The 22,306-nt window shown below is 41.2% G+C and overlaps 2 protein-coding genes across 2 annotated transcripts in view; both read right to left on the bottom strand.

Annotated features, from left to right (window-relative positions):
• The window catches only part of fhit (fragile histidine triad diadenosine triphosphatase), a 136,446-nt gene that overhangs the window by 35,926 nt on the left and 78,214 nt on the right, over window positions 1-22,306 (bottom strand). The window lies entirely within an intron of this gene.
• On the bottom strand, window positions 17,234-18,801 carry LOC113023092 (uncharacterized). The gene is made up of 6 exons (XM_026169187.1): window positions 18,759-18,801; window positions 18,293-18,613; window positions 17,848-18,204; window positions 17,606-17,734; window positions 17,484-17,512; window positions 17,234-17,377 (listed from the first exon to the last, which is right to left on the bottom strand). The coding sequence occupies exons 1-6, from the start codon at window positions 18,799-18,801 to the stop codon at window positions 17,234-17,236; spliced, it is 1,023 nt and encodes a 340-aa protein (XP_026024972.1).

Here is a 22,306-nt window from a genome sequence, read left to right as displayed (position 1 = left end):
CTGCAAAGTGTCCTTGGGTGTTTTGAAAGGCGCTTTTAAATAAAATTTATTATTATTATTATTATTGTTATTACAATTATTATTATTATTATTATTATTATTATTATTATAACTGTGTGCAAGTCTAAACAAATAAGTGTAGACAGGGTGTAGAGGGTTTTAGCCAAAGGACTCAATTTTGCCATTTCCCCGCAACAGTTGCCCATAGTGGACCTCATCACAGCCACAGAATCTGCCATACGCATTAATAAATTATCACCGTCAGAAGCAGAGCAAATCAGGATGAAAGTCTCAGCCACCCTCTCCAGTGCCAAAGTCCCTCCGTCCAACCTCACATTACAAGAAAAGAAGGCCGTCGCTTCCCTGAGCAAAGACCACAACATCACTGTTTTACCAGCTGATAAGGGAAGATGCACCGTGGTCCTAAACACTACAGATTACCACACAAAGATCACTACTCTCCTCAGTGACAACAATACCTACGAAGCCTTAAAGCGAGACCCCACAAGCAGCTACAAAAAGAAAGATAAGATAAGATAAGATAGAACTTTATTAATCCCTCGGGTGGGTTCCTCTGGGAAATTCGACTTCCAAAAAAAGCACAGCAACGACCGAAGTTACAGTTACAGAATTGTTATATATATATATATATACACACACACACACATATATAAATACAGAGACAAATATAAATAAAATATACAAAGGGGATAAATAGAATAAATAGGAATAAAAAATAAAAATACAAGTGAATTGCACATTTCAAGTATTGAGTCTATTGCACCGTTGACTATTTACAAAAAGTATTGCACAAGGTATTGTACAGTGAGGTGAAGAGGCACTACAGCTTAGTTGTTCCCCCCTCCTTTGTCCTCCTGTTTCCCCTCCCTCTCCCCTCCAGAGAGGAGTTAAACAGTCTGATGGCGTGTGGGACAAAGGAGTTTTTAAGTCTGTTAGTTCTTGTCTTTGGGAGAAGCAACCTGTCACTGAACAGACTCTTCTGGTTGTTTATGGCCGTGTGCAGAGGATGCCCAGCATTGTTCATAATGTCCATCAGTTTCTTTAATGTCCTTTTCTCTGCCACTGTCACCAGAGTGTCCAGCTTCATGCCGACCACAGAGCTAGCCTTCCTGATCAGTTTCTCCAGCCTGGATGAGTCCCTCTTTGCTGTGCTGCTCCCCCAGCACACCACAGCATAGAAAAGTACTCCAGCAACCACCGACTGGTAAAACATCCTCAGGAGCTTCCTGCAGATGTTAAAAGACCTCAGCCTCCTGAGGAAGTACAGTCGGCTTTGGGCTTTTTTATACAGGTGCTCTGTGTTGCATGACCAGTCCAGTTTATTGTCCACCCACAGCCCGAGGTACTTGTACTTGTTGACCACCTCCACCTCCTCCCCCTCTATCTGAACCGGCAGTGGACCTGCTCTAGACCTCCCGAAGTCCACAACCAGTTCCTTAGTCTTTGAGGTGTTGAGTTGCAGGTGGTTTGTGTGACTCCATGCGACAAAGTTCCTCACCAGACTTCTGTACTCCTCTTCCTGATCATCCCAGATACACCCCATGATGGCCGTGTCATCTGCAAACTTCTGAATGTGGCATAATTCAGAGTTGTAGCAGAAGTCAGAGGTGTACAGGGTGAAGAGAAGAGGGGACAGCACAGTTCCCTGTGGTGCTCCTGTGCTGCTGACCACAGTGTCAGACGTGATGTCCTTCAGCCTGACGTACTGTGGTCTGTCGGTGAGGTAGTCGGAGATCCAAGCCACCAGGCAGGGGTCCACCTCCATCCTGTTCAGTTTTTCCTGAAGCATACAGGGCCGGATGGTATTAAAGGCACTGGAAAAGTCAAGAAACAGGATCCTGACCGTGCCTTTTCCCCCATCCAGGTGTGAGTGGGCTCTGTGTAGGAGGTACAGGATGGCATCCTCCACTCCACACTCAGTTATAGCTTGCCTTCAAGACTTTGAAAAGGACAAAATCATTGACCGCCTCACATATCACCGCCTTTACCCAGGGGATGCCATACCCTGCATCTATGGACTTCCTAAGATCCACAAGGAAGCTGTCCCACTCAGACCCATAGTCAGCAGCATAAACTCAGCCACTTATAACATTGCTAAACACCTTGCTACCATCCTTGCTCCTCTCGTGGGGAACACCCCACACCACATCAAGAACTCCACCGACTTCACCGACAAGGTCCAGAAACTTACCCTGGATCCAGATGAAACCATGGTGTCCTTTGATGTAGTCTCTCTCTTCACTTGCATACCCACCACGGAGGCCGTGGAGACTGTCAGAAAACGACTACAAGAAGACAGCTCCTTGGAGGACAGGACCAACTTCACACCCGATCAGATCTGCACACTGTTAGACCTCTGCCTCACCACAACATACTTCAAATACAACGAAGGCTTCTACAGACAAAAACATGGCTGTGCCATGGGCTCCCCCGTGTCACCTATTGTAGCCAACCTTTACATGGAGGAAGTGGAAAGGAAGGCTCTTGGCTCTTTCAAAGGAAGAGTACCCAGCCACTGGTACAGATATGTGGACGACACCTGGGTCAAAATCAAGACACAAGAAGTGGAATCCTTCACTGCGCACATTAACGCTGTGGATAAAAACATCAAGTTCACCAGGGAAGACACAAAGGACAACTGTCTGCCTTTCCTGGACTGCGCCGTGCACATTGAAGAGAACGGCAACCTCAACATCGAAGTTTACCGGAAGCCCACACACACGGACCAGTACCTCCTCTTTGACTCCCATCACCCTCTGGAACACAAACTTGGAGTAATCAGGACCCTACACCACCGGGCAGAACATGTTCCCTCTAAGCCTGAAGGAAAAAAGAAGGAACACACACATGTAAAGGAAGCACTCAAAACGTGCGGCTATCCTAAATCGGCGTTGTTAAAGTCAGCAAAGAGGCACAGAAAAGAAGCTCAGACACCAGCGAGCAAACAACAGATTAAAGAAGGGAATATCAAACAGATATGGCACTACCCTGTGCAGAAATTCTAAATATTTCTCAGAGCTGGGTAGCCAGGCACATTTGAACAGCTTTTTCTCATTGCTATGTATGAACAGAAAAAGTGCAAAAACAGCAAAATGACACTGCATGTCTTTACATCCCAATAACTCGACAATGTTCTGTAAAGTGATGACAGAGACAAGCAACCACAATAAGAGCTTCAAGGGACATTTTGCCCAATTCTATTCATAGAGTAGAACCAATGACAAGACTGTCATCCAGCAAGTCTTTGATATTAAAAACAAAAACTGAGAGCAATGAGAGGAAATTGAAGTGAGAGAAAAAAACCCCAACAAAACAATACTCAAGACCTAACTGAGTTATGCAAATAGTGTCTGTTGATAGCAAAGTATTTTGAGATGCTTTCTTAAAGTCTGCTGGGAATAGGAACTGAGTGATGTAAACAGCCTTAAGATAAGATAAGATAACCTTTATTAGTCCCACACGTGGGAAATTTGTTTTGTCACAGCAGGAAGTGGACAGTGCAAAAGTTATGACGCAAAAATTAGAATACAATAAGAATAAATACAGTACACAGCTGTACAGAATAGAATAAAATAAAATACTATATACAGTAGAATAAAATAAAATAAATATACAATAAGATAAAAATAGAATACAAATACAAATACTATATACAACTGAGTAAAAATACAACGATGACAGAAAGGATTATTGCACTTAGTATTATTGCATATGTATGGATGTGTGTGCTTGATCAGTTAAAGTCTTTATTATGGAGTCTGACAGCAGTGGGGAGGAAAGACCTGCGAAATCTCTCTGTCCCACACCGTGGGTGCCGCAGTCTCCCACTGAAGGAGCTGCTCAGTGCTGTCACAGTCTGCTGCATGGGGTGGGAGATGTTGTCCATCAGGGATGACAGCTTAGCCGCCGTTCTCCTGTCACTCACCACCTCCACTGGGTCCAGAGGGCATCCTAGAACAGAGCTGGCCCTTCGGATCACCCTGTTCAGTCTCTTCCTGTCCCCAGCAGAGATGCTGCCGCCCCAGCAGACCACACCATAAAAGATAGCAGAAGCCACAACAGAGTCATAGAATTTCTTCAGGAGTGGGCCTCCACTCCAAACGACCTGAGTCTCCGCAGCAGGTACAGCCTGCTCTGCCCTTTCCTGAGTTATGAGTCCAGTCCAGTCTATTGTTCAGATGAACACCAAGGTACCTGTAGCTGTCCACAGCCTCAATGTCCATACCTTGGATGTTCAGTGGTTGCAGTGGAGAATGGCAGGAGATGAAAAATGCTCACACTGCTTCAGCTCTCTCGCAGCCATTTGTTTACCCATTAAGTAGGAAGAAATCTATCATAAAAGCCACAGTCATTAACAGTTAGGATGACTCAGTTGTGCACTCTTTGTAGTAAACTTCAAAAATTGATACATCATGTAAACTGCGCAGCTAAGATTCACTTCACTATGTAATAAAATGATGAAATTTTCAGGTGCAAAAACATAATGGCCTGTCTATTTAAACATCAATTTAAACAGGCCAACATTTTGGGAAATCTACTTGTTTGTTCAGTCAGAGGTTAGTGGTATGTGGTATGTACCACTGGCAGAAAGAGGGAGTGGCTGACATCCAGAAATCCTACCAGTGGGTGAACAAAGCTGGACTGAAAGACAGCACAAAGGCACTAATCATGACAGCACACGACCAAGCTCTCAGCACAAGATCCACAGAGGCAGAGATACATGGAATGCCATAACCAAGTGGCCGGCACAGTAAACATGAACATGTGTGCCGAGTATGGCCTGGAAGTTCTGAAAAATGGAACACGCCACCTAGAGTGGTTGAGAATGACTAAGCTAAGATCCCTTGGGACTTCCAGATACAAACAGACCAACTGGTGATGGCTAACCAACCAGACATAGTAGTGGTGGACAAGCAGAGGAAGGCGACCATAGTGTTAGATGTATCCATACCAAGTGATAGCAACATCGGGCTGAAGGAACATGACAAGCTCAAGAAATAGCAAGGGCTCAGAGAAGAACTCAAGAAGATCTGGAGGGTGAAGGCAACAGTGGTCCCAGTGGTAATCAGTGCACGTGGTGCAGTGACCCCAAGCTGGGTGAGGGGGTCTAGCAGATCACAGGAACAACATCTGAGATCTCCAGGAATGAACCTGACTTATTGCCATCTATGCATAAGCTCTTGGTTGTATAAGGATCAAATGGCTTTCATCAACAAGCCAGACACCCCATACTCCTGAACCACCTCCCACAGAATACTACGAGTGAAACGGTTGAATACCTTCTCCACAAAACACCTGTAGACTGGTAGGGCAAACTCCCATGCTCCCTCAAGCATCCACGAGAGGATAAAGAGCTGGTCCAGTGCTCCGTGACTGGGACAACTGGGACTAAAACTGCATTGTTCCTCCAAGGAATTGAACTACTGGAAACCAGTTATCTACACAAACCTGTTCTCGATTCCCAACCCACCTCCAGTGTCCAACAACGGGTTCGGGGGTTACCACCACGAAAGACATCAGCCACTGTGCAGCCGGCAGCTCAGTGCAGCAGCTTCAGCATACAGGGAGTGCAGAATTATTAGGCAAATGAGTATTTTGTCCACATCATCCTCTTCATGCATGTTGTCTTACTCCAAGCTGTATAGGCTCGAAAGCCTACTACCAATTAAGCATATTAGGTGATGTGCATCTCTGTAATGAGAAGGGGTGTGGTCTAATGACATCAACACCCTATATCAGGTGTGCATAATTATTAGGCAACGTCCTTTCCTTTGGCAAAATGGGTCAAAAGAAGGACTTGACAGGCTCAGAAAAGTCAAAAATAGTGAGATATCTTGCAGAGGGATGCAGCAGTCTCAAAATTGCAAAGCTTCTGAAGCGTGATCATCGAACAATCAAGCGTTTCATTCAAAATAGTCAACAGGGTCGCAAGAAGCGTGTGGAAAAACCAAGGCGCAAAATAACTGCCCATGAACTGAGAAAAGTCAAGCGTGCAGCTGCCAAGATGCCACTTGCCACCAGTTTGGCCATATTTCAGAGCTGCAACATCACTGGAGTGCCCAAAAGCACAAGGTGTGCAATACTCAGAGACATGGCCAAGGTAAGAAAGGCTGAAAGACGACCACCACTGAACAAGACACACAAGCTGAAACGTCAAGACTGGGCCAAGAAATATCTCAAGACTGGTTTTTCTAAGGTTTTATGGACTGATGAAATGAGAGTGAGTCTTGATGGGCCAGATGGATGGGCCTGTGGCTGGATTGGTAAAGGGCAGAGAGCTCCAGTCCCACTCAGACGCCAGCAAGGTGGAGGTGGAGTACTGGTTTGGGCTGGTATCATCAAAGATGAGCTTGTGGGGCCTTTTCAGGTTGAGGATGGAGTCAAGCTCAACTCCCAGTCCTACTGCCAGTTTCTGGAAGACACCTTCTTCAAGCAGTGGTACAGGAAGAAGTCTGCATCCTTCAAGAAAAACAGGATTTTCATGCAGGACAATGCTCCATCACACGCGTCCAAGTACTCCACAGCGTGGCTGGCAAGAAAGGGTATAAAAGAAGAAAAACTAATGACATGGCCTCCTTGTTCACCTGATCTGAACCCCATTGAGAACCTGTGGTCCATCATCAAATGTGAGATTTACAAGGAGGGAAAACAGTACACCTCTCTGAACAGTGTCTGGGAGGCTGTGGTTGCTGCTGCACGCAATGTTGATGGTGAACAGATCAAAACACTGACAGAATCCATGGATGGCAGGCTTTTGAGTGTCCTTGCAAATCGTTGGTTGTTACAATAAAAAAATGTCAGTTAAATATATCATACAGGAGACACACACAGTGATATTGAGAAGTGAAAAGAAGTTTACTGGATTTACAGAAAGTGTGCAATAATTGTTTAAACAAAATCAAGCAGGTGCATCAATTTGGGCACCACAAAAAAGAAATGAAATGAATATTTAGTGTATATCATGTGTGTGTCTCCTATATGATATATGGGGTGCCTTTGTCTGGACGTGTTTCCCATCCAGAGCTGCACAGCACAGAGGAAAGTTCCAGCGCTCCTGGAGTCCCTCTGTGATGGACCGCCAGTCTCCAGGTGAAGGCGCAGCCATGAAGTCGTCCACTAGACAGTCCCAGATGGCCGTCGCTGCCTGGGGGGTGATCTGACACACCGACTCTGTAACTGAACGCTTGGTGCTGAAGGAGTCCGCGGTGACAAGGAACCTGGACAAAGTTGTTCAAAATCAGTATTATGTGTACTGCAGTTACAAAATACATTATTCAAATTCCAAAATACTTTGGTGATGTCAGATATAAATCACAAAACTTAAATCTTACATAAAACATTTTGTAATTATAAGGATAATTACAAAGAGGGATGAAATGGTCACATTGATGGATTTCATGCTTTAATCACCAGCTAACATTTTATATCTTATTCAACCAGGATTATAGTCATGCCACTAGGTGGCGCTCTAACCATTATTGACAAATAGCATAACAAACATTTCCAAGCTCGAGTCTCATCACACCTGCGACCTTTGGGAGAGTATGGACAGTTGTGTTTTTAGTGACAGCAGATTACTGCTTTTGCGAAGTGATTGAAACTCTATACGTGCCGCCATGACCACCCCGTTTCCTGAACGGAAAAAGCTTCGCATTTAACATCACAAAGGTCTTTAGATTCTACACACTGAAGAATGCTTCAATATGATGAAATCCCTTGGAGGAGTTCGTCAAAGGTATGAAGGCCTGAAAAGGGGGAAAATGTCGACAAAAATTCACATTAATTTTAAAATGGCTGACTTCCTGTTTGGATTGGGATATTGCTCCAAGAGACTTTTTTGTACATCTTGATATCTTACACAAGCTTACCAAGTGTCAGACTCATAGATGAAACACAGAGAGGGGCTGATGTTTGAAATATTGTAGGGGGCGCTGTGGAGCCATTTTGCGCTATTCAAGGAAATGGTTACATAACAACAATGCTTCATCCATTTGGAGTGTGTGCCAAAAATTTTCAAGCCTCTATAAACTTTTCCAAGCCCCTCAAAAGCCACTTATCTTTCATATGACCGCGTTGCCAACCAGGGTGCGCCGTTCAGTTTTTTAAAGTCACATTTTTGCACTGAAGGCATCACGAGGGACTGATGGTGATATTCACGCGCTTTTGAGGTGGGCCACACGATGAACCTGTGAAAAATCAGTACAACCAAGTTAAAGCCATGACATTTCCTGTTGCCACTAGGTGGCGGCTGTCCGTATTTCCGACAATGGGCACATCAATCTGTTCAGGGGCGGCGGGTCTGACCATCATGCCTGTAAAGGTCCTTGGTACGTATCAGACTGGATTTCATTGAGTTATACTAATTTTGTTTCTTCCATGGCGTGGACCATCAAAGGTTCGCCATGCTGCCTGGGGTCACGACCCTTTCCGGCGAAAACTCACAGTTTTCACTGTAACCCAAGACCAACTCCTTAAGGCTTTCCTGGAGAAATTTGAGGCTGCAGATGTCACCCATCACTATACTGTACCCCAAAGTGTAAAACATGACATTTCCTGTTCCCACTAGGTGGCGCTGTCCTTCATGTCAAATATGGCAGTTGAAATATGTTCAGGGGTGGAGCCTTATCATATGTGTTCACTTTGGTCAAGGTCAGAAAATGTATGACAAAATGAGAGGCAATAAGATTTTCATGGCGAGTCATCGAAATTCGCCATGGCGCCACGGCCTCATAGTATTGTGAAAACTCAAAAGCTCCGCAATTTAACATGGCACAAGGGTGTAGTTGACACTGTCCAAATTTGAAGGTTATGAAATGAAACCCCAAGGAGGAGTTCGCAAAAGTTCGAGGCATGGAAATGGCAAAATTAGAGCCAAAATGTCACCTTCTCTTCCAAATGGCGGACTTCCTGTTGGGTTTAGGACATTGCCATAATAGACTTTTTTGTTCGACTCTGAACATTATATAGGTGTACCGACTTTCAAACATGTAGGTCATACCCATACCGGGGGCTCGCGTTTTTCATTTTTCTAGGTGGCGCTACTGAGCTAATTTTCCCTGGCCATGTCTGAGAACATTAAAATACGTAAATTTTCACCAGACCTGACGCGTGTGCAAAATTTCATGAGTTTTCGAGCATGTTTAGGCCCTCAAACGGCCAATTCATTTGCCGAAATAATAATAATAATAATAATAATAATTAAAGCTGCAAGCAGCGTTATGAGGGCCCTCGCACCCCCGGCACGTCGAGCCACTGCCAACACCTCAAACCGGCACGTCCGATGTGATGTCACATTGATGGATTTCATGCTTTTAATCACCAGCTAACATTTCATCTTATTCAACCAGGATTATAGTCATGCCACTAGGTGGCGCTCTAACCATTATTGACAAATAGCATAACAAACATTTCCAAGCTCGAGTCTCATCACACCTGCGACCTTTGGGAGAGATTGGACATTGTGTTTTTTAGTGACAGCAGATTACTGCTTTTTGCGAGTGATTGAAACTCTACGTGCCGCCATGACCACCCCGTTTCCCTGAACGGAAAAAGCTTCGCAATTTAACATCACAAAGGTCTTTAGATTCTACACACTGAAGAATGCTTCAATATGATGAAATCCCTTGGAGGAGTTCGTCAAAGTATGAAGCCTGAAAAGAGGGGAAAATGTCGCCAAAATTGCACATTAATTTTAAAATGGCTGACTTCCTGTTGGATTTGGGATATTGCTCCAAGAGACTTTTTTGTACATCTTGATATCTTACACAAGCTTACCAAGTGTCAGACTCATAGATGAAACACAGAGCAGGGGCTGATGTTTTGAAATATTATAGGGGGCGCTGTGGAGCCATGTTGCGCTATTCAAGGAAAATGGTTACATAACAACAATGCTTTCATCCATTTGGAGGTGTGTGCCAAATTTCAAGCCTCTATAAACTTTCCAAGCCCCTCAAAAGCCACTTCATCTTTCATGATGAACTGCGTTGCCACCAGGGTGCGCCGTTCAGTTTAAAGTCACAATTTTTGCACTGAAGCATCACGAGGGACTGATGGTGATATTCACCGCTTTTGAGGTGGCCACGATCAACCTGTGAAAATCAGTACAACAAAATTAAAGCCATGACATTTCCTGTTGCCACTAGGTGGCGCTGTACGTATTCCCGACAATGGGCACATCAATCTGTTCAGGGCGGGTCTGACATCATGCCTGTAAAGTCTGGTACTGAACAGACTGGATTTCATTGAGTTATACTAATTTGTTTCTTCATGGCGTGACATCAAAGTTCGCCATGCTGCTGGGGTCACACCCTTTTGCGAAAAGTCACAGTTTTCACTGTAACCCAAGACCAACTCCTTAAGGCTTTCCTGGAGAAATTTGAGGCTGCAGATGTCACCCATCACTATACTGTACCCCAAAGTGTAAAACATGACATTTCCTGTTCCCACTAGGTGGCGCTGTCCTTGATGTCAAATATGGCAGTTGAAATAGGTTCAGGGGTGGAGCCTTATCATATGTGTGCTCTTTGGTCCAGATCAGAACATGTATGACAGAATGAGAGGCAATAAGATTTTCATGGCGAGTCATCGAAATTCGCCATGGCGCCACGGCCTCATAGTATTGTGAAAACTCAAAAGCTCCGCAATTTAACATGGCACAAGGGTGTAGTTGACACTGTCCAAATTTGAAGGTTATGAAATGAAACCCCAAGGAGGAGTTCGCAAAAGTTCGAGGTATGGAAATGGCAAAATTAGAGCCAAAATGTCACCTTCTCTTCCAAATGGCGGACTTCCTGTTGGGTTTGCGTCAATGGGCCCACTGACTTTTTTGTTCGTCTTGGCATGATACACATGTGTGCCAAATTTCATACATGTAGCTCAAACGATGTGGTCGTAGGGCTGCATTTAACAAGGCATAGGTGGCGCTGTAGAGCCATTTCCCAGTGCTCATATGTAAAACCATTAAAATACAAAATTTTTCACCAGACCTGGCATGTGTGCAAAATTTCATGAGTTTTTGAGCATGTTTAGGCCCTCAAAAAGGCCCTTGTTTGGGGTGAATAATAATAATAATAATAATAATAATAATAATAAGAAACGGAGCAGATACAATAGGGCCTTCGCACTCTCAGTGCTCGGGCCCTAATAATAATAATAATAATAAGAAACGGAGCAGATACAATAGGGCCTTCGCACTCTCAGTGCTCGGGCCCTAATAATAATAATAATAATAATAATAATAATAAGAAACGGAGCAGATACAATAGGGCCTTCGCACTCTCGGTGCTCGGGCCCTAATAAGAAACGGAGCAGATACAATAGGGCCTTCGCACTCTCGGTGCTCGGGCCCTAAAAACAAAAAAAACAAAACAAAGCAACATACTAAACACAACACCATCGCATTAATCTAGCTAAGTGTAAACAGCAGTAAATACTAAATATTCAATGTTGTTGTGCAGCACGCAGGACAGATGTGCTTCGAAGTAGCAGCCAAGAAAGGTGTAATTTGGGTCTACGAGCAGTGAACACCCGTGTGCATACCTGTGTGGATCAGCGCGCTTGTATTCCAAAGGTTTCTCCATGTAACGATCTGCTAGGGAGTGTGGGGGGGCCACAGCCCCGTCCTCCAGGGTGTGAAGCAGGTATGGAGGAGATCAAAACTCCAGACATCCAGAGGCCCCCAGAACACAAGAGACCAAGGAAGACCAACAGAGGGGCAGCCGCGCCACTGTCCCAGAAAGAGCTGAGGAGAGTCCCAGATGAGGGCTCACTCAGCAGCCGCGGAGCAGAAGCCAGGGGGATTTGCAGTGACGCGCCCGTGAGCTCCGCCGGCCCCCAGCTGTGCCTGAGTGACCGAGCCCCAGGCCGAGAGGCCGGGGGCACCCAACCTCCGAAGTGGCCCGAGCGAGCCCCAGGCTCCAGGCCCCGATAAGCGGCCGCCAAGGAGTGAGCCGGTGTGTACCTGGACGCCCACCCCCAGACACAAAGAACCACCAACGCACCGACACCTGAGGGAGTCCGCCACTGGCAGGGGAAGTGGTGGTGGGCGGAGATAGGCCTCCAAACCTTGGAGGGTCTGAGGTGTCCCCAGAGAGGTGGCGTCTGATACCCAACCTGACATATAGACACAGACATACAGGCACACACAGACACAAACATCCATTCCCCCCCCCCCCATGCTCTCATGTAGCAGGTAGCTCCATGCCCTCCTGGGTTTTAATTGCACCTTAGAACACACATGCATCAACACTACAATGAGCGGGTGGAGGGAGGTTTGGAGTCTTCTCCCACCCCCATTCTCTGCGGCCTGCTGGAGCGGGAGGGCTAGGAGGAGTTGGCCGTCCGACTGCGGTCTGGGGTGTGGGGCCTCCCTGCTGCTACGGAGTCGGGGTGGTCTGCCTCTCCCCACCGCAGGGAAAAGGGTAACACCACCTGGGTCTGGGTGCAGTTCCCCCCTCCAGGGGCAAGGGTACCTAGACCCGGTTTGTAGAGTACGCTTGGGGAGTGTGATTGTGTGTACAGCGTCTCTTTATGTCTGTCTCCACGTTGGTTGAGTGTGGAGTGAGTGCATATGAGAACTAAGTTACTATTTTAAAGTAACTTACCCAACACTGATCATAAAGCATTTCATGGCTCACAGAGACTGACTTAAAATGTTATTAGTAAGTGAAATCCACTTATGGTAAAAACTATTCAGTGTTTCTTTCATGACATTTAATAATATTTTCTGTTTACAAATTATAAATGAGAATGAAAGAATTTAGTGTATTTTGTTTTCTGATTTTAGGACAAAAGCGGGACCCGGTTGTCATTGTGCTCGGCATGCTGCTGGCTCTCTGTGTGATTGTGATCGCAGTTCTTATTTTATCCAGACACTAAAGGTTTTTCTTGCTTTGCTTTCTTAAATTTAGAACATTCATGATTTTTGGAACCAGAATATCAAAGAAAACATTGTAGACAACAAAGTTTAATCCAAGGGCTGTTGTATTGAATTAATAAATCTGATTATGAAATTATTCCTTTTTATACTCATATTGGCATGCTTCATTAATGAAAACATATAAAAGGCCCATGTCATAGCATAATACATCTGGTGGACTGGTTTTTGTTTACTCACTGTAGCTGTGAGACTAACAGTAGGATATTTGACTAACTGTAACATACAAAATGACAACTCTCGCAAAACGCCTTGAATCAGCTGTTGTTTTTTTACTTAGCACCAAAAATATACAATTTTCAATTAAAATTGAATTGATTTGAATGAATTTGGTCATAAAAAACATTGTATCATATTGGTTTTTTTTTTTTTTTTTTGTGTCCCGTTTGGATCTTTAGCCATCACAATTGTTGTCTTAAGGCCAAGAAAGATGCCAAGCGGATTTATTTTACCAAGTGGATCATCATGGCCTTGCCATATTGGTCCATTTGATTGACCTTTATTATAATTATGAATTTATTTTATTTTCAGTTGCTACAAACGGGACAGACATGACTGGGGGATAGGACAGGGAGAGAGAATGAAAGAAAGAGAGGGAGAGAAAGAAAACCAAAGGGGAGAAGAGACGGTGAGAAGGGGGGGAAGAAAGAAAAACAAAAACAAAAAAAACAAAACACCTGGGTCACCTGTATGGAGAAAAAAAACAGAAGAGAAAGCAAACAACAAAGAGCAACATAATAATAAAAAAAAAGCACCATCACAATAAACTGTAAAATTGTATCATATTGTTAATGCATTTAGTTATTCTATGCTATATTCTGTGTTACATCTCCTTTGATGAATAAAGTCTATCCAAATTATAAAAGTCTACCTGTCTGTTCTCATAAAACAACACAGTGTGTTTGCACATCTCAATATTATTTATTGAGATGTGCATATTTTTGTGTTTATTGTTATTGTACTTTTGCACCAATCTCTGTCTTTATTGTTTTGAATGTATATGATAGATTATGCAGCAAATTCATTTTCTTCTGCCATTTTGAACACCAGTCTTTACTACTACTACTTACTTTTTTCTTACTACTCCTAAAGTGCCGTGAAAATCAAGTTTTATTGTTAACCCAGCAAGTATATAGTGGGACAAAATATCGTCCTCCTGGATCAAAGGTGAAAATTGTAAAAAAAAAAAAAGAAAAAAGGAAAAAAAATCAAATATACATATATACAGAAATAAGATAAACTAAGAATAATCACCACAGTATTGTACTTGAATAGAAATAGAGTAAGAATGAAAAGGAATGAGAATGAAAATAAATAAATACAGCTCACACAGCACATACAGGGAGCAGAGTGTAGTCATTAGCACTGTCGCCTCACACGAACAAATTGTGCTGAATTTGCATGTTGTCCCCATGTTTGCGTGCCTGCTCTCCGGGTACTCCAGCTTCCTCCCACAGTCCAAAGACATGCAGTTAGTGGGGAGAAGTTAACTGATATTTCTAAACTGAATTGGGGGGAATCTGAGTGTGAATGGTTTTCTGTCTCTTTTAGAGATGGGCCAGAGTCCCTTCCAGGCCCTATGACAGTATCAGAAATAAAGAGGACGAGACATGTGACTACAGTCTTTCCAAATCATCTAATGCTAAAACCATACTACTGTGCTTTGCTCACATATGGAGAAATCCTGTTTGGTGAAAAAAACTGAAGTCGGAATAATATATTTTTAAATTCATATTTTAGTCTTTGTTTATCTGTACTGATTACAGCTGTATTGATTTCAGTGAATAGAGGTCTTCACATGGTAGGTTCAGGCTTTCAAAGGTTATATGAGTTAGATCAGCTTAATGTGTTCACAGCCCGAAGTGTCACAGTGGTTGGAAACTTACATACTACTTCTTCACTTTACAGACTACAGTTTTTTGGTTATTTCATATGCGCCTTTCTGCTTCCTCTGTCAGCTTTGGTCTGTTTTTTCCTCTGTGCTTTTCTTTGCTTGTGTTTTCTCCTCATTTCCTGTGGTGTCACATAGAGGCACCTGCATTTCAGCTGCTCATGTTGTCTTGCACAGCTTAGATGGAGGTTGTTGTTGCTGTTCTTGTCACAGATAATGGGTGGTTGATTATGGTTATCAACTTTCTCTGCTAACTCAGAGCTTCTGCTTCAAGCTCTGTCACATCATTTAATTCTTGTTATTTATAAAAGAGATTTAGTAATATTAGAATCAAACATAAAAATGATTTTTCATTTCTGCATCACCAACTGAATGTGACACATACAGTTTGTGCTGCTGTACAGCTGGGCTTCGGCTCAGTCTGTAATTAAATGTGTCCTCTTCCATTCAGCATGGAAATAAAAGAATGAGAAATTTTGAAGAGAATTTTAATTAACAGAGAAGTAAACATGATCAGTAGGTAGTCTCGCTGAAACTCCAGGCAACTAACTGAACATCACAGGAAGCACAATCGGCCAACAGGCGGCGTTGCCAGCACCACTAATAATCAGCAATCTTTCACAATAAAAGCATTCAGAACACTGATGTGATGGAGGATCAATATGTTAAGCCAAACGGTGGTTTGTTCACCTTTTTAATCAACAGACAAGGAAAACTGTCGCTTTTACAGGTGTCGTATAACGTTAAAGAGGGAAGGGTCAAGTTTGGTCAACACGTTTTAGCATAAAAACGCATGATATTCTCTCATCATGCAAGGATATGCAGTGTAACACAATCAAATTTGCTTCCAACAATTTTTATCCATCCATCCATCCATCCATCTTCTTCTACTTATCCGGGTCCGGGCCGCTGGGGCAGCAGCCTAAACAGAGACGCCCAAACCTTCCTCTCCTCAGCCACGTCCTCTGTCTTGTCCAGGGGAGCACCAAGGTGTTCCCAGACCAGTCGAGAGGTATAATCTCTCCAGCTTGAACATAAACACTGATTTCAGTACATAAAGAATTTATTCATCACAGACTTCATGATGAAATTCTGTAATTTTTAGGCATAGTTTTATATTTTTATAGTCTCTATGCAGGTATTTTAATGTTGTTGTTGTTGTTTTTTTAACCTTGAAAGAATAAATATATTTAAATACCTTTTCTACATAATATTCAGAGTAAATACAAGGTTTTTTTAGGCTGCTCTTGATTCTAACACAACACAGAATGCTACGTGTATCAAGTTCAAAAATGTTCATGCAGAGACGATCAGACTATCTGTATGGAAGCCCGTTTCCGCCACTAAAAAAAAAAAAAAGGATCCATAACTCAAAATTTCAAGTTATTTTCTCAAAATTTCGAGTTATTTTCTCGAAATTTCGAGTTATTTTCTCGAAATTTCGACATATTAACTCAAAATTTTGAGAAAAGCAACTCGAAATTTCGAGTTAGCGCTGCCAATCAGTAATCTACGTGAATGACGTCATTTCCATGTTACCCGGAAGCTGAAGCCCTCAGCTACAAATGCTACAGCTAAGCTACCGGTATTACATCCAGTCGTGAATGCACAGATTGCTGAGTGTTTTCAGCCTGGCTTCACAAATGATGAAATCCCTGTGTTATTAGCTGAATCACATGGTGTTACTATCAGCAAACATACTTTCATTTGTTGGGATCCGTTTTTGAGTGCGCGGTCCTGCGCCATATGCTTCCGGGTAACAAGAAAGCGACCTCATTCACGTATATTTTTGATTGGCAGAGCTAACTCGAAATTTTGAGAAAAGTAACTCGAAATTTCGAGATAATAACTCGAAATTTTGAGAAAATAACTCGAAATTTCGAGAAAATAACTCGAAATTTCGAGTTATGGATACTAGCTTTTTTTTTTTTTTTTAGTGGCGGAAATGGGCTTCCATATATCTGCTACACTATCAGAGACAGTCTAAAACATGTGCTGGTCTGAGATGAAATTACCCTTCAGTCAAATCTGTGGGGTGTTTACTGGGTAAGCATTTTCAATGTGAGTTGATGTCACCCTGAAAATGGTATATTACTTAAATTAATACTTTAAAACAACCTTGCACTATTTTGCTGAAATGTTAAGGAAAACACTTGGTAATGGGAAATGTGAGGAAATAAAGGAATTTTTAACATGATTACTTAATTTGTTTGGAGGAGTTTTTCTTTTACTTCATTAAAGGCAGCACATAATAATAATAATAATGTAAATAAGCAACAGACATACACATTAGATGTGTGTGCAAATGTATATGTACAGAACTACAACAGAACTTTAAAACATAAAAGCGTATTATCTATAAGATGAAAAAATCCCATAAAGTAGCTCTAATCCAGCCCAAAAGCCTTGACAGCTGTGTAGATCTGCTGCTCCTCTGCTGCATTCACAACCTTTGTTGTGCAAATATCAATTTTCGTCACAGCAAAGATAACAGCAGAAAACATCTGTGTGTCCTTAATCCGGGAAATGTCCTAAATAAAAATATTATAAAATTGGAAAATATTAGAAAATATCAAAACTTTTAACCTTTAATTTGTTTAAGTTCATATTTATCAGAATAATGTTAACATTAAGTACCTGTTGTGTTTTCTGATCATTAACCGGAGCTTGTTGATAGTCTAGAAATATAACATTCAATTAAGAATTAAATGTCTAATAATTATTTTTGTTTATAGCAAATGGTGAGTAACTTCAATTACCTTTGTGATGATCACTGTTGTTTTTCTTGGTTATGTAAATGAGGACAGCAATAACAAAGAGACTTATACACATGACAGCACTGAGCAGAAAAACAACTGCACTGGCTGTCTGTGACAACACACTGCTTTCTGGAACAATAATAAAAGTAGTGAGAAAATAAAGTTAGGATTGGCAAAAAGTAGGAGATATCACATCCTGATGAGAAATATTATATGCATTAATTTCAGAATCATTGGGGTACCTTGCATATTCAGTTTAGTTCCGTTTCCCAATAATATCTCCCCACATGTGGCCACAGCACAGTAGTAAGTCCCAGCATCAGAGGAGCCGACGTTCTTAAGCTGATAAAAACATCTTTTCTGATGGTCAGATCTTTTCTCACATTGATCAGTCCTATTTCCATCAGTGTAAATGATGTTTGGATGGGATTTATTAGATCCAGCTCTGAACCAGAAAACATTATTAACTCCTGGACACGTCTTGTTCTCAGAATCAGAGAGAACTGAACACTGTAGAGTTGCTGTGTCTCCTGGACGCAGTGGATTTGATTCTATCGGTTGCTGTACAACAATATAGTTTGATGTCCTTTCAGTGTTTCCTGCATAATATAAAATGTATTACAATGACATTCTTCAAAAAATACTCTGAAAGATTAAAAAGTTTGTAAAAGTTGGTCTGTTTATTACCTTTAACTAACAAATATGTCCCACTCCATTCAAGATCACGCCATGTTGTGGTTCCACAATGATAAATTCCCTCATCCTCTTTGATTGTCTCCAGAATAGTCAGTTTGCTAAAATTGTTTGCGTTCTTTGCAGGAAATCTTGATTTCAAAAACGGAGAATAATACACAGGTTCTGTATCTCGATATAGTCTCACAATTAATTTAAGTGTATCCCCAACACTCTGCCTGTACCAGTATACTTTACTGCTGATGTCTTTGGATATATCACACTTTAAGGTTGCTGGTTCACCAAGCTGAACCATTTTCACTGGAACCAGAGAATCTGAGTTAAAACACAACAGCATTTCGTATTAGGTTAAAATGTTTTCAAAATATTATTATAAAAATATTATCGATAAATGCTCACAGATGTATTTGACAAAAATAATCCAGTTTCAGATTTATGGACAGAATAAATTTGTACTTACCTCCTTGATGAAGAAGAAGCAACATCACCCATAACACCACCATCTTGACACTGCTCCTTCTCGGGGGTTTTCAGCAAGTTAAGTTGGTGAACTGAGCGTGTTGGGTTAGATCATGAAAGGAATTTGATTGGTTAACACAGAAGACACTCAAAAGTACACTCCCTGTGTACACTCCCTAACCTCATCTGTTTCTAAAGCATATTATCTTTTTATTCTCTTTGTTCACTTTTCACTTTTGATTGTCTATGTCTGGTTTAGTATTGCAAGAAATGCATCAAATACCTCAAGCTCTGCACTTTAGAGGAATGTTGAGTTTAGGGGCATTTTGTTCTTTAGCAGTGAGGCCAGTGTTGGGTGTAATGCGTTACTGTAATTAAATCACTTTTCCACTGAAAAAGTAGAGTAGCTAATTACTGTTCATTTTAGGTATTTTAATCACAGCTACTTACAATGTACTTGTGTTACATTGTAAAATAATTAAACTCGATGAATATCGTTATTTAATTTCAATAATTTGTCTTGTAAACGTAGAAGTAAACTCTGCTGCTTTAACATCGCTGTAGTGCAGCTGCGTGTCATTTCGCGCCACTTTCTTTTCCAAAGTTCCACAGCAGTTGACGGAATCAACTATTTGGGATTTCCTAACCTGGACGTGTGAGCATGCATCAAGACATTTAGCAATGCATGTACAGTACCGTGCAAAAGTCTTGAGCAGCAGTTCCTGTCTTTATATTTCTCTGGGAAATATAGTACATAAAGCAAAAACAGTTTGGACAATTCTGTTGAGCTTGAATGTGAATATTTGATATATTCAACTTTATTCTTATATTGGTTTTCTTCTTCTTTCTTGTATATTGCTTTCTTTACTTTCACAACTTTGTGGTTTTGTTACCTAATTTCATTGTGCAGGCAACTGTACATGACAATAAATCATCCATATCTGACAGCCATTTTCTGCAATCATTTAATTTCCTCCAAATCGTCTCCTAATATGGATGAATGCTGGCTGTAACCTCAAGGAAGAAACTGGGAAGTGTTTTTAAAATGTGGAGTTAAATTTGTTAGAAAATGCATTAAAAACGAGTGCAATAAAAATGGCCCACATGGAGAGAAATGGCTGGTGGTTTATTGATTTCACACTGATGTCAAGTAGGCTTCTACAACGTTTCTTTGCCATTGCCATGAAAGATGACATGAGGTAACTGCTCCATTAAAAAACAGGCAGCAACAAACATCTAGACAAAAACCTTTAATGGACTCAATTTTAGTAGCTGACCTTAGAGCAAATAAACAGTAAAAAGTTAAAAAACACTTGCTTCAAAACCTCTGTATTTCCTTTTTATTCAGTCAAAATCTCTTCTTTTATTAGTTACATTTAACTTATATTTCAGTATAGTATATTTAATAGTTTAAAATAATAGTTGTATTGATTTTTTAAATAATACTTGTACAACGTAGAAATATTTAAGTAAAATTACCAATAAGTCACCAGCAGATGGCAACAGAGCATTTGTCACAACTTAGTCAACATGTTGGGCCTGCAGTGACCTCAGCTCAGTCGTCCTTTAAGACAGCAGCAAATAAGAGCAGTCATCATTACTGTTATACACTCATTTTACTCAATAATGAGAGCTAATGTAACAACAGTTTTTATTGTAGTAACATGACTAATTATGGCCTTTTATCCCTATCAAGAAGATAGAAATAAAATATATTTCAAATTTATTTCTAAAATAATTTATACAATTGACCTTAATAACTTAAAACATTTATAATGAAAAAAAAGGCCAAACAAATTTGTGTTCAGTTGAAAAATCAACATTGCAGAGAGCTGGCCGGCTGTCTTATACATGTTATGTTGTTGCTTTGAGTGAATTCTGTTGCATCATATCCATATAATACCAGCTTCCTTTTATTAACAAAAAAGAATACAGAGTTTTATTTTCAATCTGTTTGCATTGAGTTCATTTTATGTAAAAAACATAAACAAGTAACTTAGAATAGGTAATTTATCCACAATACTTTAGCTGATGTTTCACAGGCAGTGAGTGGAAAAATCAGCAGTAATGTGGTTGTGTGTTGTGAATCCACAGGGGGTATTTTTTTCTCTCTTGCTTTCTATTTTTAGTTCCTGTGCAGGGGCTAACTTTAAACCTGTTTCCGCAAGGCAACTAAAGTTAAAGCAAATATTTTGTGCACTAGCAACTCGTAGCATATCACGTTAGCACTTGACATGTGATATGACGACTGTTCTGTAAGAATTTCCATTGCAGCAATGTGGTTTCCTTCATAATTTGTTTAGAAAAAGCAATGCACTGCTTAGTCACGCAACATAGTTATGTTGTAAGCCATGTTATGCACAGCGTCCACAAACATTAGTATATTAAATAACTGATTAGTGCCTATCTTGAAGTTTTGAGATGCCAACAGACAGGAAGCCATCAGTTCTGCAAATCGCTATCTGATATTATAGTCCCTTAATACTAGCTATATCTTATTCTTATCTCTGGGGTGCCAATTAGTATTTGTCAAAGCTACTAAAATGGCCCATTTGCTATGGCATATGTGAGGGAGGGCAGTTGCACGTGTTTTAACTCAAACTATAATATTTCACTAACTTTAATCTAGCTGCATATAGTGTCTATAATTTATCTGGAAGTTGAAGTGAAACACAAATTCTTAACAGAAATAACCCTAACCACCTCCCCTCCAGTTTCCTAATGAGGACGTTGCAGGTTTGGTAAATGTGGCTGTTATCAGTGGCCACGACTGGAGGGTCAGAGCACCAGTGCTAAAGAACACATTGCACACAACAGGAAAACACAGCTGGTACCTGACAACATCATACAGAGTTCAAAGGTTAAGCTATCATTTCTGAGCCATTCAGTTGGTTCCAAATTCATATTGATTATATGAGTTTCCTTTACTCAGTATGAATTGGGTTAAAGGCTTTTGCTTTTCAAAACCAAGACTCTCAAAGCATAGAGTATGTTGTACATATTATGAAGCCTGTTGTGGTAAATGAACTAAACTTGAATAGTGTTTAAAAATCAAAGGTTGTTCACTTTTAACCAAACTGTGGTTGGTGGGTCTGCAAATATTTTGATCCCCTGACCCACCTCATAAGAAACCAGACAGCAATCATTGGGGTTTCTAATATCTGTCTTCACTTTCTCCCCAATCACACCCAAGTTAACCTGGTGGTCTGCAAACCTCTTCTGACCTTTGATCGATTAAACTTTATATGTTACATATTTAACATCATCACATTTTAACTCTCAAAACCTGACTGAAATTATTTTTATTTCGATCTTTAGCACAGCTGTACTTCTGTGGAGTTTGTGATTGAAAGCAGTTCTTTTTGTACTCCTCTGCATTAATGCATTAATTAAACAATGTCCAGTACAGCAGATCTGAAAACTATCAGGTTAACAGTTACAGCTAAAAATAGCTTGCCGAGGCTTGTTTTCAGTGAGCTACATATCCTGTTGATACCAAAATTCATATGCGTTCTGAGTAAACAGGTTTTGGCGGGGTGTCGGAAGCAG

The sequence above is a fragment of the Astatotilapia calliptera genome, chromosome 5 (genome assembly GCF_900246225.1).
Source record: "Astatotilapia calliptera chromosome 5, fAstCal1.2, whole genome shotgun sequence".
Taxonomy (NCBI): Eukaryota; Metazoa; Chordata; class Actinopteri; order Cichliformes; family Cichlidae; genus Astatotilapia; species Astatotilapia calliptera.
Note: the sequence above shows the minus strand (reverse complement) of the source record. Positions and strands in the feature narration are given on the sequence as shown.